At 39.2% G+C, this 18,357-nt stretch overlaps 1 protein-coding gene across 8 annotated transcripts; it reads left to right on the top strand.

The window, feature by feature from the left end:
• The first annotated feature begins 3,843 nt into the window (after positions 1-3,843).
• FBXL21P (F-box and leucine rich repeat protein 21) lies at positions 3,844-17,074 on the top strand. Of its 8 annotated transcripts, none has more exons than XM_015875843.2 (8): positions 3,844-3,945; positions 4,399-4,592; positions 6,567-6,662; positions 8,095-8,235; positions 11,367-11,819; positions 13,271-13,393; positions 13,602-13,773; positions 14,756-17,074. In XM_015875843.2, the coding sequence occupies exons 5-8, from the start codon at positions 11,445-11,447 to the stop codon at positions 15,397-15,399; spliced, it is 1,314 nt and encodes a 437-aa protein (XP_015731329.1). In that variant the 5' UTR covers positions 3,844-3,945; positions 4,399-4,592; positions 6,567-6,662; positions 8,095-8,235; positions 11,367-11,444; the 3' UTR covers positions 15,400-17,074. The 8 variants fall into 8 exon arrangements, with proteins under 8 accessions (XP_015731329.1, XP_085388222.1, XP_085388221.1 ...); XM_085532096.1 differs by having other exon boundaries at positions 8,061-8,235; XM_085532095.1 differs by having other exon boundaries at positions 7,983-8,235.
• The last annotated feature ends 1,283 nt before the right edge of the window (positions 17,075-18,357 follow it).

Here is an 18,357-nt window from a genome sequence, read left to right as displayed (position 1 = left end):
TTTTTATGATAGGGGCACAGGTTGCACAGAGAGGTAGTGGCTCTGATCTAGGTGTTCCTGTTCACTGCAGTTGGGAGTTGGACTAGATGGCCTTTAAAGGTCCCTTCCAACTCAAACAACCCTATGATTCTATGAACTATAAATTACTGTGTCACATAGCAGCTGTTGGCACAGTACAGCGAGTTTGCACTGGTTCACAGACCTGGGATGAACTGAAGGGCTACTGGAATGTGTGCTGGAGACTGCAGAGTTTAATGAAACTGTGCAATGGACCTGGCATACCCTGGGGCCAGACATGGCAGTTTACTTTTACAGGATGTTTGCTGTTGATTCCAAGGAAACCTATCTCCCTGAAAGCTACAAATTAAACATCAAACTATCTAGATCCAAATCTAACTACTGAACTGCCAGCAGTTATCTCACAATGGGCTGTTTTCACTAGCAGCAGAGCAGGATACTGTAGATAGGTTTACAAAAAAAACCTGCCATGCCATGTTAGGTTTATTAGTGGTGCTTATTAAAGCAAAGTAAATGCATGTACACTTAATGCTATGAATTCAGGAGTGAATTTCAAATAGGGTTAAGTTTTGGCTTGCAAAAGGCTTCCTGCTAGTCAGGCCGGGCTGGCAGGGAGCATGATGTGGGTGAGTCCTGATAGCAATAGGTAATATTAGCTTCAAGATTTACAGAGAGAAGTTGTGAATGTGAGCACTCAGGAGTGTAAAAAAGTTATTTTTAGGCCATTCTAAGGGTATTTGTTGCTGTTCTGCAAGCAATGATTATTGTTACTTATTTCTACAAATGATTTCCCTGATTTGGTAACTGAAAGATACGTGTATGTAAATACATATACAGGTTAATAAGCACATTTACAAGCCTCACGCACATACATATCCAAACACATCCCCTTTATTAGGCTGCAGAATTCTCATTGTTAAAAAATGAACCCTGCAGATAATACACGACGTCCCTCTTGTGACCAAAGGATGCTATAGCAGCTCCTGGAAGTTCAAATAAGACACCCAAACCCAGGACCAACAAAGAAAAAATGCCAACGAGATACGCTTAAACATCAGATCCCTGCAGGGCAAAGAAACAGTTAATTTACAGCTCTGTATTTTGTTGTTGCTGTTGTTTAGTGGCTGTTTACTCCATTTGTATAGCACAGAAAGAAGAATTAATAGAAACATTACTCTGAAAAGCAGCATTGCAAATATGAATGAAAAGGAAAGATAAAGTTGATGAAGATAAAGGTTATTTTATCTACACCTGAATCCTAGACCTGAAAGACAAAATCTGAGGAGGGTGGAGGAAATCTGTGAAAAGCCTTTCTGGGTTTTATCTTTATCATAGTTTTCCTTCCTGGCAGAGGAACCCTTTCTTGGTATTTCATACATTCCTCATGACTTTTAGTTCCATCTGTGCCTTGGCTTTCCCTCTCCTCTCTCTGTACATCCAGATGGTAACCCTGCATTCTTCTCAGGCCATGCATCTCTTCTTCCACTGTCCGTACATTTCCTTCTCATCCCTCACTGTGACCAGCAGGTCCTTGTTCAGCCATGCTGGATTCCTGCTTTCTCCACTTGATTTCTTATGCTGCGGAATGGAGAGCTGTTACACTCTCAGAAAGGCGTCCTTAAAGAGCTGCCAGCTCTGTTCCATTCCTTTGTCCCTAAGAACAGTTTCCCAGAGGATCTCATCCAATAATTCCTTTAATAGCTGGAACTTCGCTCTCCTGAAGCTCAGGGTCCTGACTGTCCTCTTTGCCAGGCCAGTATTCCTCTATTCATAGATTTCTGGTGCCCTGTTTGCAGTATAGCGGATACTTTTATACCCATTATCAGCTTTATCTGAAAGACAGGTTTAAGCAGTATATGTATTAAAAAATAAGAATATATGTGCTTCAATTGCTCAAAGCATAAAAGGGTAGAATTATAACATGGTTATAATGGTTGCTAATGATTCATGCTTATGTATGTAAATAAGCAAATGCCTTTGTTTTTATTTCGGATTGAATGTGGAAACATTTACAGAGCTTGGTTAAGTTCTGCTCCTGAGGCAGTGTGTCTCTCACTGCCTGCCTGTGAAGCAGCTGGTGTCCTGTAGGAGCTCACAAGCCCCACAGCAAGCATGACATACTAACCTACTTTTTGACCACGATTGCCAGTTGCTACTTCAGCCTGCTCAGTTCAGTTTTAAATCGTTAGAACTGCATTGCTTGATTGTATGAAGCTTGAGTATTTGGGTTTTAAGGGGAGGATGGCAGTGAAGTAGCTGCTTCCAGTGCATGAGTCTTCCTAAAGTTAAGTGTTTCAAACCAAGAGCAATAAAGTAGTGCTTATTTGCCTGAGCAGCTACCAACAAATCTACTTAGTGCTGCAAGGAGGCTGTTTTGTGCGATTATGTGGAATATCACTGCTGATTAAAGCACATAAAGAGTATGTTACAAAGAAGTGGGTGAATATTCCCATTAGCATCCTAAGCTTGAGATGAGGGCAGAATATCTTTCTGTAAATCTCCCTTCAGGAGACACAACTGCAGGATGAAGGCTAAGCCCCACTTTGAGCAGTTGGATGACGTGAGTAACTCAGTCATCGGGTCAGAGAAGGAGGGCATATATCCCTCCCTGCCTCTTAAGCATGAGATGAAATACCTGGAGACGCATACAGCAGAGCACCTGCTTTATACCTGGAAGATAAACAGAAAGTAGAAGCTGCTGGTGTGCGCCCATTTTTGTGCAATTGTGGCAAATCCAGAACTGATGGGTGTTTTGCTTTTCATACATATCTGCAAGCATTTTATTGCGATTACATGTAATAAAATGCATATGATTCTGTATCACTCCGCCCCCCCCCCCCTCACACACACACATACACACATTTGTTTACATTTTAAGTTAGATTAGATCAGAAAAAGAAACTCATGTACCCAGTCTCAAAGGTTTGTTGATATCAATCTTTATGTTTAAACCTGTTCCCGTGCAGCAGCCCCAAAGGCTATTGGCCGTGCACCAAGAAACCCATGACTGGCCCATCTAGATACAAGCTACAAATCCCTGTTAATCTCTGTTTACAATCCATCCTCTGTTACTGTCTGCAAATATTATTTCTAGAGCTAACAGTGCTTTTGGATAGCGGGACTTTATATGAGTTTATACACCAGGAACAAAAGACTTGAACCAGGACTCAGAGTTAACTCAGAACTCAGAGTCAGCTCAGAACTCAGGGTTTAGCGTTATCTCTTTCTATGATGTTAACTCAGAGTTTAGCATTATCTCTTTTTATGATGTTATAGAGGTTTATTAATGCTTAATTATTGCACCATGCAGGAACCAGATCTGTCCTGAGTATTTTGTAGCAGCCATTAATAAACATTGGATGTGTTGGATAACTCAGATGCTGCAATGATCACAAAGGGATGTTGATTAGAGTGATGCTGTATATCTACATGAATAAAACCTGCTGCTTATTACACTCTAAGTATTGAATTAGAGGGGCACTTTTACCAGTAGAAATCCAAGGCCTCAAGTGAGGTGGCTGCACCTCCTGTCAGCTCTGGGAGCCACATCCCTCCTTGTGGAGGAATCTCAGTATCTCCCGCAACTGGGATAATAAAAAAATACTCCTATTGCTTTAGAGTGGGAAATGGGAGAGAACAGAGACCAGGTGGCACACAGGGACCACCCTCCCACCGCCCCCCTCCCGCCCATTTTATCAGCGAGGCGAAGCTCGCCGGGCTTAAAATGGCGCCGTTGTTTTGGCGGGGCCGTAGCCGCGCCTGCGCACTGGGGTTGCGTGTTGTGCCAGGGCCGGGCCCGCGTCGGTCCCTCCCCTCCCTCCCTCCGCTCCTCGGCCGGCGGCGTGGGCAGGGCAGGGCGCTGGGCTGGCTGGGAGCTTCGGGGCTGCTCTGCGACCCTGCCCGTGCGAGGAGCCGCGTGAGGAGGCGGTGAGCTGCGGGGCGGGGAAGGGGGCTGCGGGGACTGCGTCTGGGAGGGGTTGGAAGTGGGCGTGAGGAGCGGTCCCCGGCCGGGCCTGCTGAGGACCCTCGGTGCCAGGCGGGGTGTGGGGTCAGACCTCTGCCCGCTATGGTATAGTTATGGCAGCAGCCTGACAGGAGCTGTGGGAGAGAACTCGTTATAGAGCTGTGGAGAGGACTCTTTAAAGAGCCATGGGGCTCTGGATGTGTCGCTGAGTTAAACAAGGGAAGCCTTGGGGTTTGCTCGCAGTTGGTAAGGAGGGTGTTCAGATGAGAGCTGTTTTATTTTTAAAGTGGTGCGGCAGCCGAGCTCGCATAGCTAGACTTTGTCACCTAGATAGCGCTCAAGTGGTAATAGAGTTCTGTTTCTCCAGTTAGGACTAATGCAAACGCTCGAATACAACCGAATGCTGTTGTTTTTAGGTCTCCGAGGCTTTGTCATAAGCGTATTTTAAAGTGATAAATCCCCGAAGAGACAGCTGAGGTTGAGAAAGATGAGGATTGATTAAACAAACCAACCCAGCTCAGAAGCAGAAATGCTCCCTGCCCCCACCCATAAAAAAGCCTGCTGTGTCCTAAATGAAGGAAAGGCTTAATCTTGGACCTCGCTGCACTCGGTGGGTGGATCTTCTGAGTCTTAGGCTTCAAATGCGTTTCTGATCTCCTTTCTGTACTCTGTCAGTAGTCAGCAGTTCAGCCCTTCGCTGCGTCACCATCTCAGCAGCTCTCTGGCACTGCCTGCATGCAGTACCTGCTCTTGTTGTTTCCTAGGCAGGCCCCAGCGTTCTGAGAATGATCACATTCCCATCAAAACATGATTTCCAGAAGGCTTTATTAACATGGCAGGTATTTCAGCTGGTAAGGGTAGATCCCCTGGTGTCCCATTTGTGTTTAGCATCTCTTATTAAAAATCTATCTTATGCTATTTTATTTTCTCAAGTCCAATTGAGCCTTGATGTTAAAAAACTGCAGGTGGGATCTGAATTGAGAAAGCAGTTATTTCTTTGTGGCCTGAATGTGTGATATGGGCTCTTTCTTTACTTTTTGCAACTGGTTTTTAGCTTGGGAAACAATGAACAGCTGCTGGCTTAACTGAGCCACTGCTGACCACTTCTTGGAATCCCCTGCTTGGGACCCCTTATGGTGTGAGACTTCGCAAGTCTTAATTTTAGCAGAAGTTTATGCTTCTGTTACCAGGATAAGCTGAAGAAACAGCTATTGAACTTGAACTTTTCAGGATCCCTGCTGATAATATGGATTTGGGTTTGTTTTGGTAGGATAACGTGCCGCTGTGAAACAGACTGCAGCAGCAGTATATTGAAGTCAGAAGAGTTTATAGTGGGGAAACAGCTGTGTAAACTAGTGCACCTGTATTTGATGTTCTGCTCTGTACAAATGGGGTGTGATTAGACTTGCTGGACCTCATCAGTTTATCAAGTATTTCAACTCTGCTGCTGCTGTTTATCTTTGATAATAATTTGAGTAGCTAGAGCAGCTCTGCTGAACAGGAGCTCGCTTGGTGAGCAATTACTTACAGTCTGTAGTTAGTAGGAAAGATTCAGCTGTTAAAAGTAACAAGTTTAAATCTTTGTGATATGCAGAATACTGAAATCTAGTGTTCAGAATAGATAGAAGGGTAGGTTTTTTTTCTGTCCTGATGAGGGTCAAAACGTTTGTGTGAGAAGGATTCTGTTCTGAGCGTGTTTTTGTAGGAATTAGTTCTGTAATATGCTTGGTGTAAAGCTTTCAGTGAGTGTTCATGGTGAAAGACACTGGAACACAAACTTTTCTGTCCTTCAAGTATTAAAAACAAGCAGAATGAGGGGATTTAAGGGACTGTTCAAATAAATGCCCTGGTACAGTAGTTGATAGACCAAGGTGAGGCAGTCTGTCACTGCTTCCTGGGAACTTTAAAACAGGGAGGAGGAGGATGCAGGCTGAGTGATTTGTTATTGATGGACTGCAGCTCATGGGCTGCTCTTTGCTGTGCGTCTGTGTGCCAAGGGTTGGACTGGGTGGTGACTTCATGCTGCTGGCACGGTTGATGGTAGGAAGCTGTGCCATGTGGTAGAAGGGAATGCTTGCATTTAGGTCATCTGTCACATAGATCCCTGGGATGATAGTCAGCCTTGCCACGAAACAGAAGAAGGCAGAAAAAGCATTTTCTGTTGTTTTTTTTTTGTTTGTTTGTTTTTTATTATTCCTTGTTTTCCACAACTCTTAGATTATTATAACAGTTACAGGCAGTGTTGTTTAACAGACTTCACTATTAATAGTAACCATAATGCAAATATTGAAAGCATGCTGTTTACACTGTACTATTGACAATGTACAATGTAAATGCAGTTGCAACATTTGTTTCACATCAGTTTTGTGCTTAGCCTGACCTCAAAGTTCTATCAGTAACAGTATTTGGAATGTGAGACAAGTTTTCCTTGGGTTAAGGTGATTCCTCAGAAACCATTCTAGTAAGCAAGAAAACGTTTGAATCAGTGTCTGTGTACTTTCCTATTACATTTGTATGAGATGTATTATTAGCTGTTTGTTTTAATTAAAAAAGATTTTCATTTTTTGGCATTTAATCTGGACAGGAGAGGAAAGCAGACAGATGGTTCAGAGTGCCCCATGGCTGCAGCTACATCAGTTCATTTATTTCTTGCCTATTGTCACTTGGAAGCGTCCTTCAGGTAAGAAAACTACTTCAAAGTACTCCCTGTGGTTTATAAGCTTACTCTTAACTAAGCTGCACAAAATATTTTAATTACATTCAGTGTTTTCTTCTCTCGGTTGTCATTTGTGTTTTGTTCACACGTGTCATTATGAACCTATCTTTTGTGTTAGACACTGAAAGCACTTCTGCAAATGAATGTGATTTGTATGTGCCATGTGGAGTTAGGAGGCACATGGTTAGCTGTTAGAAGGCACGTGCTTAGCATGGTACACGCAGTACCTGTAGATTCTATGTGCAATACAAGGCCACCATAAATTACAAAATTCTCTAGGTGTGCACACTTCTGTAAATGTAGATCAACTCTAATTACAAACACGATTATACACGCCTTGATTTTCTTGTATGTGAGCTGAACAACGTTATTTGCAAGGTGTTTAGCATTTCACTTTAGTTTTGCTTAAAAGATAGAGGCTGCTTCTCTTGTTTGTATCTAGAACATGTACTGTGTCTGTTTTAAACTGATATTAACTGTGTAGTATTTAAAGGATGTTATGACTTATGACTCAGGAGAATCTAAAGCCTGATGTCTCTGGGTTTTTTTTTAATAATAATTAGAAAGTTTAGCATGAAAAATCTACTAGGAATCTCATCTTTGGTTGAAGATGCAGCTTCAAAAGCATCCTAACGTTGTAATGTTGTTCAGTTTTTAAATCTGCGTTTTCATTTTAAACCTATCTTAGTTTAACCAGGTGGGTGTAGCTGTTCCTATGACTTTCCATTGAAATTTCTTCAAATACTGTCCAATGGATAAAAGGTTTTGGAAGTTTTGGGTACACCTTCCTACAGCAGACCAAGATACTCTTTCATACTATTATTCAGAGTGTCTTTTTTGTATTAGCAGATGGGAGCAAATTCATACATCATCAGTGTCTTTTTTTGCATCTAGTTTAGCTATAGTAACTTTACTGTTGTGTTTACATTGATGCAGTAAGCACACTTTTGTGGTACAACTGAATAGCATTTTAAACCAAAAGTCCTTAACTTTTACAATGCTAGCGAGTTATATCTTTTAGTTATTGTCCACAGCTTTTAAAAACCCCACAATGTTTGTTATCTAGATGCCTAACTTCCTTCAAAAATATACAAATCAAGAATTCAGAAGTGTTTTCTTGCTGCATAGAGACACTGATGTGGCTAAAACTGTAGGTGTTGCTAAAGCTAGATTTATGCTAACACATGCGTCTTTCCATTAGTTAAATGATAGTTGTTAGATGACATTTGGTAGAACTAATTTCCTTTCCACTTTTGTTGTTCTGCTGCCATATCTGCCTTACAGCACAAAGTGTACTATTCCTCTCAGTCTTGGTTCCAAAACTGACCTTAGTCCTTCCCATGGGTCTCCCAAACTTTGCAGAACAGTTTTGTTTCTTTGGTCAATGGCTTCGCAGGTCAGTTCATCTTTTGGGACCCATCCCTGCCTTCTGGTTAAGGAATCCTTGCACACATACAGGATGACTCAACAGTGGGATGGATGTTCAGATACCAAAAAGGTGCTGGTAACTTGACAGGAACTTCCACATTCTTTGGAGGTATGTGTGCATGTAAATGTCTCATTGACTACCACCCCGATTATGTCACGTGGATCTATTATTTACTTCAATTAAGTTCTGAAATAGAAACAAACATAATCTCACATACTTTTCCTCATTCAGGTACTCAGAACAAAATGGGTATTTACAACTTAATGGTGAATATTAGGGCTTTGTGTTTGATGAAAACTTTTGTTGTGGATAACTGGTGGAACATCTTGCTGACTTTGCATCTTGCAAAGTAGGACAATGTAATTTTGCTGTATTAAAAAGTACTGCAGTACTAAAAATAAAACCTGCAGAATTATCAGTTTTAAAGGGCTGTAGCAACAAGGGCAAATTGTGGCTGCTTTCTGTTGCTGATGATACGTATATTATGTGTACCGTTTGTACCCTGTCACATCATTTAGCTCTTTGGATATACTGAATTTCATCTGTAGCCTGGCCTTTGGGCTGGGGGACTAATGGCATTTCTGGGAGATTTCCTATGTCAGAACCTCTTTTCAGGAGCTAAAGCTGCACCTTGTGATGCTCAAAAAGGTTTTAAAAAAGAAAGTGAACTCTTATTTCTTCTTTTCAGGACTTAATGTTTTACTGAGATCTTATAGACAGGCATGAGAATAGCAGAAGCATAGAAATGCTTCTCAGGGAACAGCATTTGTTTAATTTTTTGGCCTTGGCCCCAGTTTTAGAAAGTAGCTTTTTTTCCCCACTATCTTCAAAGGAGAGAGGAAGGAAAAAATTAGAAGGTAATTGACTCAAACTAAACTTAGCTCAGCTACCAGTAACTGAAAGAGAGAGTATGTATTATGTAACTGTTGATTACTACATCCACTCGTAATACTTTGGAATGCCTGTTCACTGTGTGACTTAAAGATCTCGAAAGGCATAAAATGTTGTCACGTAGACAGCAATTTGAATTATCATGTAGATGATAATTTGATAGTAGCAGAGTGTTTATTTATGCTGAGCTTTCATCTTCATTACATAAGTAGTGCTGATGTAGAAATAGTGCTTTGTTTTGAAGCAGGGTATGTTGAAATGTATGCATGCCACTCATCATTTTCACTGAGTTGCAGCCTTTTCCCAATTGTTATGTCAGGCATGTGTCTATTCAGGGAAGGACAGATCCAGTTATTAAATAAAACACAGTGTTAATAGCTTATTTCTTTGTGGGTATTCCTTGCTTATATCATAAATGTAGCCATGAAGAGAATAAGGCGAAAATTTCTGAAGGCTGCTGGAATATGTTCTTTGGTGGTTGAGACTGTTTGTTAGGTCAAGCATTAGAGAAGCTGGTTATATAAACAGCTCTAAGTTGTATAGGTTCTCCTTCTCCACTTCTCAAAGTAGACATGTGCTTTCTTTTCATAAGAGTGGACTGCTACGCTTGTATGTCAATCACATTGGTAGCCTACAGATCAGGATGTGTCAGCTGTGGGAGACAGCAGAATTTTTGACAAGATAGTCTGGCTTTTGGTTCCTGGGTTGTGTTATTTTTTCCTGTCATAATACTCATAGTGCATGAGATACTAAGGAAAACTTCCACCCTAAATCTCAAATACATGCAGTGCATCGAACTTACTCGTACATTTTGGGTATTTAATATACTAGAGTCAGAACAGTGATTGAGTTGCCCTCTTTTAAGAGCTGAGAGCAAATGCTTGTATTCTTCTTAAGCACAAGATAATGCAGGTGTATGGGGTTTCTAATGTCCTGTCAGAGAGAGAAGAGACTTGCATTGGATTGAGGCAAAGGGTTAGTGTAGTGTTATAAGGTGGATATTTCCTGTGTGCATGGAGCAGCAATCTCTGAGGGCCTCACTGATACTATGACTCCCTTAGGAGCAAAAAAGTATGTGAGCCATGTGAAGCAGGTCAGTGGAGGTCAGTAGACTTTACAGCTGCCTGAGAATTATGACAAACTAAAGAACTCAAGACAAGGGATAGAATAAAACAAAATGTGAACATCAGAATAAATTTGTGAATATTTGAAATTTACCAGATCTTTTATTCTTGTTGCTATTTCTTTTTCTTTCTGCTGGGCATATTTGAAAATGCATTGGAAAAAAAGAACTAGTAAACTGGAGTAAGAATTAGAACCAATTTTATTTCTTAAAGTTTCCTTATTTAATGCTTAAAGAGGGAACAGATAACATTAAGTAGAGTTGAATCCCAGAGAAAGCATGCTGCGAGGGTTGTCATAGAAAGACAGTTCAATTAACAATAGACGTGTTCTGTTTATTTGTGAGGAATGCATGATAAAGTAGTGCAAAATTTCCTTTCAGACTGGTTGCAAATAGAGGAGATCAGGCTGAACATGTAATTAGCAGAACCTTTGGGAAGGGCCCTAGCCCCCACTGCAAATTGGAGCAGCTCTTGAAACAGTTAAAGCAGTTACTGAGGATTAACTGCAGAATAGAATTCAGTCTTGAATAGATGTAGGTAGGCTGCCTGGTGTCAGAATATAAAATCAAAACTCTTCCTGCTCTTCTCTAATCTCTGGTTCAGATGACAAAGGTTGTTTGGTGGGGTAGTGCACTTTGCTGTGTTGTGAGATCACTGTCTTATGTGCCAAAAAAAAACCCAGCATGGGAATCTCACTTCTTGTTTTGCTGAGTGGCCTCTGCAGTATGTTTTTTCTATTCATTGTGCAGACCTTTTCTGTGTTTGGCAGCCTTTTTGGTTTTTGTCTTTTTAAAAGACTATGAAGGAGGTGAGCAAAACTACTGAACTGAATTCTTCTGGAGGCACACGTGTTATAAAAGTTGGTTTTTGCTTATAGGAAGTTCTTGGGAATTGGCTTCTGTAGATGATAGAGTTCTTGTAGTCTGAGATTAGCTTCAAGGTATGAAATTTGCCTTTTCTAAAGTAAATTGTTCTTAAATGCTGCTTTTTCTACAAAATTAGGAAACTTGTTTCTTAATTTGTTTGTACAAGAATGGAGTTGTATAATTTGTACAAATGAATGGTGTTGAGAAACGAAGTCCTTGCTCATGTCTATATGCTAAACATTAACACATGGACGTGAGTTTTTAGTGGCAAAAATGGTAGGTTAGTGACATGGTTTATCTGTTGCTGTGTCTTCCCCATCTTTATTGTCTGTCTTCCCTAATTTCTTTATTTTTCTAGAGATCTACTATATGTGAGGACTTTCAAGAAACTTGTACAGCTTGAATACATTGGATTGGTTCACTGCCTGAAACCTTCATGATGAAGAGAGCCAGGCAGGATGCTATGGTTGAAAATGCAGCTCCTCAAACATCACAGGAAAACAAAAAACAGAAAACATGCTTCTATGGGTCGGCCTTTAGTGAGTCTGACCCCCATGGCTCAATAGACTGGGGAAGCCTTCCACACCATGTTATTCTGCGCATTTTCCAGTGTCTGCCTTTGGTAGATCGAGCAAGAGCATCATCCGTCTGTCGAAGGTGGAATGAAGTTTTTCACATCCCAGATCTCTGGAGGAGATTTGAATTTGAACTCAACCAGCCAGCTACTTCTTACTTAAAGTCTACTCATCCTGATCTAATTCAGCAGATTATCAAGAGGCACGCTGATCATCTGCAGTATGTCAGCTTCAAGGTAATGTCTTGCATGAATGGAAGCTTGTTTTGTCACATTGCCCTGCATCATGTGTGCAGCTTCTGAGTACAGAGAATCAAGTCAAATGTGTTTTTCATTCATGTGTTATTCCGGGAAAGTGTTATGTTTAAAAAGACAGCTGCTGGGATAACTATTTTTTCACACATGCTCACTGTTTCTTTCTGATTTCTGCACTCTAGTTGCTACATAGTAAGGAAAGATCTAACGTTATGTGGTACTGCACTGAAGATTGAGTTATGTTTTTCAGAATATACTGTGGAGCTTCTCTGTGCCAGTGTAGGTGGCAGTCTTAAGAACTCAGCAGATTTGTTGTGTGGATAAACATTTCTTACACATGATGAATTGGAGGTAGCGAACTGAAGTCTTATGTGTGTAATTCTGCAAAACTGTCTGTACTGTGAAGAGCAACTTGAGATTTTAAAATTCATCTGAGCAGGGGAGAGATGTTATCTATGTATATACAGGTGCTTGATAAGTAAGGATGTAATGAAGTAACAGTAACCTTGATTTAAAGGAAGGCTATATTAGTAGTCTCAGGACTGCATAAACTTGATCTTATTTAATTTGATTACTTGTCGTGGGTTTACTAATTTATATGAGAAGATCATAGTTGAAATTGCATTTGTTTTGTTAACAGTTTATAGCCCCTTGTTAAGAGGAGGTGGTCATATCTGTGAAGGAAAAGCAGAAGAAAGAACTGATGCTAAAGCTTAAATAGAAATCTGAAGCTGCTTTTTGTCAGCAGTGATAGGAGTTTGACATTTGGAGATCCATGGATAAGTTATTAAATACCTATTACTTTTGCACATCAGGTAACAGATGATAATGAACTGGCAGTCTAATGTCTGCTTCTGCTGCTTGTGCCCTTTTCCAGGCACTTAAAAGTATATCTCACTTCTTCAGGTATTGAAGCTGTCTGTCATCTCAACTATTAAAAAGGAAGAACGCGAGATGAAATGGTGATTTATCCAAAGTTTGTCATTGATCTCACAGATGAATGGGGAATCAGTTCATTATTAAAGATGCAAAGCTTTCCCCCATACAGGCAAAATGGTTTAGTTTGCTCAACATTTTTTTTGCTCTAAAACTCTGGAAATTGTACTTAAAATACATATGTACTGTTGTTGATCATGCTGGCACTAGTTACAGTTATTTGGATAGGCATGAGCTTATTTGAGGGGAAAAAAAGCCTAGATTTATGCTGTCTGTTTGTAGTGTGTAGAGCTAAAATCATACTGGGGAATATTTTTTACTACTGACCTTCCTAAAGTCTTTCTTGTCTTGGAATTTCTAACTATTGTTCCTTTCTTGTCTTTGCCTGATGCAGTGCAGCTTGAGTGGTCATGGACCTTGTGTTCTTGGCTGTCAGTGATGCTATTTTCTGAAATACAGCAAAGAATGACTTCATGATTTTTAAATTGCTTTTATAGGTTGATAGTAGTACTGAGTCAGCAGAAGCAGCCTGTAACATCCTTTCTCAGTTGGTGAACTGTTCTATCAAGACACTGGGTTTGATTTCTACAGCAAAACCAAGCTTCATGAATGTCTCTAAGGTACTCTATTCTTTTGTTTTTAATAATTTGGAGACCATATTTCAAGAAAAAATAATTTAAGCAATGATGAGCATATATTCTTTACACAATAAAGGGTTTACCCATGTAGTAATTATTTTTGATGTTTTTATGTCTGAAAAACCTAAAGTTTTGGTGAAGTTCCACCTGTCTTAGGACCTTTTTTCCCTCTTTCAATTCATCCAAACAGGCTCACTTTGCTTCAGCACTGACGGTAGTTTTTGTAAACTCCAAGTCATTATCATCAATCAAGATAGATGACACGCCAGTTGATGATCCTTCTTTGAAGGTTCTCGTTGCTAATAACAGCGATACTCTAAAACTGCTTAAAATGAGCAGCTGTCCTCACGTATCACCTGCTGGTGAGTAGCAAATATGCATGAAAAATATAGTAGAAAAGCAACGTAAGATAGTAGTCAAGACCTACTTTTGGAACAATTATTTATGTACTATATAGGCAGTTTATATGAATGTGCAACCTTGTAAATTGAACTAATATTTTGTGGGAATATATGTGCGGAATTCCAGATGAATGTATTAATTACTGATGAATTGAGGGATGTCAAAACAAACTGTTTAGCAAAATGCTGTAAGTTTAACTTACTGAGCAAAAAATAATTTTAATGTTAACATTTTAAAGCTGTATTAATAAAAACATGATGAGTAAGTGAATTTTTAAAACTAGTAGTAAAAGTGTAAGAGTCTTTCAGTTTCTTTAGTGTCCTCCTGTATCCAGATCTAGTACCATGAACTTGCTCATTTAAGTATAGTTTGGCAAATGGTTGATCCTATTTGAAAGGCTCTAGAAAATACAGGCTTGATAGAAAACTCAAAGAACCTTTCAGTCCCTTCTCAATTACCTTTCTCCTGAAACCCTGTAGCAAAGTAAGGGAAATGCTGATTTAGTCTTTTTCTTGTATTCAGTATCCAGCAGCCACAAAAGGCAATTTAATCTGTGAACCCTGTTCTAGCAGATCAAGAGCAGTGTGTTATTTGTCTTAGCTCAGGGGAAGCTTTTGTTACAGCTTAGCTGTTAAACTTAGCTGCTGACGTTCATTTATATAGAGCTGTCAGATAAGTGCTGAAGGAATGAGCTCTGGGGAAGGGAACAGTGGCAAGTTTGGCTGGTTCTTACCTGATGTTGCTGATAACTATTTGTGGCCAAAACCCTGTGAAAGGACATTCTGAACTTCTATCATACTTTGTTGTTTGGGTTTGGTTTTTTTTTGTTATAGGCATGAGCATTCAAGCCAATAGACATAGTGCTTGCTTGAGCTTTGCAGCACATTACTGTGCTTATGTTCACTTTTTGTTTTACAGAGTAGTTTGTTTTTCATTTCTCAGGAGTTCTTTGCGTTGCTGACCAGTGTCATGGACTTAAGGAGCTGGCTTTGAACTACTACATACTGAGTGATGAACTGTTGCTGGCGCTTTCAAGTGAAAAACACGTTGACCTTGAACACCTTCGCATAGATGTTGTGAGTGAAAATCCTGGACAGGTTGAATTTCACACTATTAAAAAGCAAAGCTGGGACGCTTTTGTTAAACACTCCCCCAAAGTCAACATTGTGATGTATTTTTTCCTATATGAAGATGAATTTGATGCTTTCTTCAGAGAGGAAACCCCTGTTACACACCTTTACTTTGGTCGTGCAGTAAGCAAAGCAATGCTAGGTCGTATTGGCCTGAATTGCCCAAGGTTAATCGAGTTGGTTGTGTGCGCTAATGGACTTCAACCTTTGGATGATGAACTTATTCAGATTGCTCAGCGCTGTAAGAACTTAACAGCAATGGGACTTGGGGAATGTGAAGTAACTTGCAGGGGTTTTATTGAATTTGTTAAGGTGTGTGGAGGCAGACTCACGCAGCTTTCTATAATGGAGGAGGTACTGATTCCAGACAATGATTATAGCTTAGATCGACTTCATTTGGAAGTGTCCAAGCACCTTGGAAGAATGTGGTTTCCTGATATGATGCCAACATGGTAAACACTCTTCATTTGTGGGTAAACAGGTAGAATCAGGGCGTTACTTTCTATGCAAATAAAGATTTCTAAAACAAAATGTGAATAATTATTTTCATATATGATTTTCTTTTTTTATCTTGAGAACCTCTAGTAGCATGACAGGAAGATATTCAAGAATGTTAATAATATATTGAAATAGAAAATAGATTAAGTGTACTTAACACTGAAAATAAGTTTGGTTTACAAGCACTTCATGCTTCAGTCAACTTGAGCTTCTCTGAGCTCCAGTTTAAATGTCTCATTCAAATTCAAGATTTTTTTTTTTTCCCCCCCATGTCTGTCTTTAAGTATTTTTACTGTAGTCAGAATAATACAAGAGAAACTTTTCTCCTTGAGTAAATCTAACTTTATGGGAAGCTGGGTATAACTTGGACTTCATTAAGACTTCTGTTTGTCATGAAGTTTTATGCAACTGTTTCTCAAAACATCCTTGTTACACATGTAAAAGTTTGTACATAAAAGTACTTAACATCAGCCCAGGTTATTCAAATATAATCTAGCTTAAACTGCTGACAGTATGTTAAAATGTTGTTGTAAATGAGTTTCTGCAACAACAAAAAAAGCTTTCAGATTTTAAGTTGCACTTTAAGTCACTTTATCAGATTAGCTGAACTATAGAGACAGCATTGTACAGTATGTTGTTTTTCTATATTTTGCATTAAGTGGATAGAAAGGAGATTGCATTAAAGTTAACAAAATAAAAAGTAAATTGATTGCTTGGAAGAATGACAAAGCACTTCTGAGTCTGAGAGTTCGTATCTTTGATTACAAAGGTTGACGTCTGAATGCTGTTCTATGCTCTTGTTATAAGAGATAAGAATCTCATGAATGTGGCTAGTAGAAAAGAAGGATCAGATGGAATGCAATTGTCTTTAATTGCTTTCTGAAGTCAAGGGTTTAGAGCGTTGCAAGGAATTGCCAGATAGAGGCTGAAATGACTTTCTGTAGTCTTGTCTTGCCTTTCTTGTATAGAGCTGTGCTGTAAGCCCTGATTCCTGGAGTATGTATTGCTGGAGGAGATGCTGAGGTTTTTGGTTTGGGAGGAATTATATAAGACTGTTTAATATTTGTTATTAATTGCTTTTTTGATGAAGACTTTCTTTTCTTTACAGTGGAAAGGAATAGTGAGTTGATGTGAAGTAGAGTACGTTTTTTTGAGATCATGTTTTGCACAGTTTGTGAATTGAGATGTGTAGTATACAGATTTTTCTGTAATTTTTTTCATGCTGCATTTCTATATTCCTATTTGTAATAAGAAGTCTACATTTAAGTTACTGGTGGTATTTGTCACATCTGATAATGTCAGTTTCTTCCATGGTTATACTTTTCTACAGTTAAAAAAAAAAAAAGAGGTTTAAACCTCTGTTGTTTTGATCAGACTTTTGTTCACAGTTACAAGCTAAAGGGATTCCAGTAATATACAATGCTAGTTGAAATCAATCATGTATTATTGCTTGTTGTACAGTTAAGAAAAGAAGCATCTGGCTCTGGTTACTAGCACTTAACTACCTAAGCATTTGCTTTGGTTAGTCAGGGAATCGAAAAGAAGACTGAGGTATTTTCAAGCAGTTCTTGGTTTAAGATGTGTGATTTGCTTTAACTGTAAACATAATAAACTGATCTAATACCTGCACTCATCCTAGACTCTTATCTGTCTGTTGCACTGCTCATATTCCCTTTAGGTTGGGTTTTGTCACGTTTCTAACATGATAAACCTAGAGAGGTAATGGAACTGCTTGAGTTATAGGGAATTAGTAATCATCCTTTCACATTTATGCATCAGAGTTTTAGATATGCTGACAAATCTTTAAGAGGGTTGAGAAGTTCTAGAGTCCTTTATGTCCCTGTAGCCAACCTAATGGAATTAGCACGGTATGAGTCACTAGTGGTTATATACAAAAATAAAACATGAGGGGGGAAATATAAAATGCTTTGAGTATTGTGATTTCCTCTGTTATTGGAGCAGCTTTTCTGTGAAGCTGCTAATGTCAGCTTGCTCCAAGCTTGAAAATGGGTTTGTGTTTTTTAGCGATGTAAATTTTAATGTGGTGATTTCTTTTGGTATATTTGTTCAGAACGATGTCAATAAGGAAGACTGACTGATAATATCAACAAAATTGATTCATTAGTCTTCATGTGAAATATGAGTTTACTTGGTTGCACTGGATATGGTTAATGCTGGATTTTAGTTTTAATATTAGATTTCAACGTCGTGTGTTGGTGGTATGATACACGTATTATTTGTACTTTCTAAACATCCCCCTCTTCATTGTGTAATGCAAGGATGCAGTTTGATGCTAAAGTAACTAAAACCCTCCAAGTAAAGTGCGGGATCTACACCTAAAAGATGAAGACGATTTGTATGGTCACTCCCTGAAGTCCAAGTTTCAGCAGGAAGCTTGCAGCAATGCACCTTGTCTGCCACACGAGGGGGTAAGTTAATCTCCAGTTTTATTGACTGACTCATTGACAAAGCTTATAATGAGTCATTGCTAATTTCTTGATAATCTTACAAATGCAAATTCAAACAAAATCTCTTTATTTTGGAGTCCCTCTTGACAATCTATAGAGGCATCAGATATGGTATGACAATTCTAAACAGTATCTTTATGTCTTCTGGAGTTTTCTAGTAAATTTCCCTCTAAAACTGAATTTCCCTTCAAAAACTGAAATAATCTTCCTTTCAGTAACTTTATTTGTTTTCCGAAATGCAGTAAAGCTCATAAACTAGCCTAAGATGCAATATTCACAACTACTAATACTTAGAAATCAGTACCTCACTGGTACCTGGCAGGGATGTTGCTGCTGGGGCCTCACAATATTAAGTAAGGCCCAAAGTACTGCATCAGCAATCTATTGTTGTGCCTGCTGTGTACGCTTTATTCTATTTATGAAATACATTTTTCCTTCTTTCATTGAC

The sequence above is a fragment of the Coturnix japonica genome, unplaced genomic scaffold (assembly GCF_054131305.1).
Source record: "Coturnix japonica strain WE unplaced genomic scaffold, WE-NBRP24 Scf048, whole genome shotgun sequence".
Taxonomy (NCBI): Eukaryota; Metazoa; Chordata; class Aves; order Galliformes; family Phasianidae; genus Coturnix; species Coturnix japonica.
The sequence above is the reverse complement of the archived record's forward strand: the minus strand, read 5'-3'. Positions and strand labels throughout refer to the sequence as shown.

Excerpts from the sequence above, each read along its gene's own strand:
- FBXL21P (XM_015875844.3), top strand. The coding sequence starts at position 11,445 with ATGATGAAGAGAGCCAGGCAGGATGCTATGGTTGAAAATGCAGCTCCT. Across the intron at positions 11,820-13,270 it reads TGCAGTATGTCAGCTTCAAG|GTTGATAGTAGTACTGAGTC; the intron begins GTAATGTCTTGC and ends TTGCTTTTATAG. Across the intron at positions 13,394-13,601 it reads GCTTCATGAATGTCTCTAAG|GCTCACTTTGCTTCAGCACT; the intron begins GTACTCTATTCT and ends TCATCCAAACAG.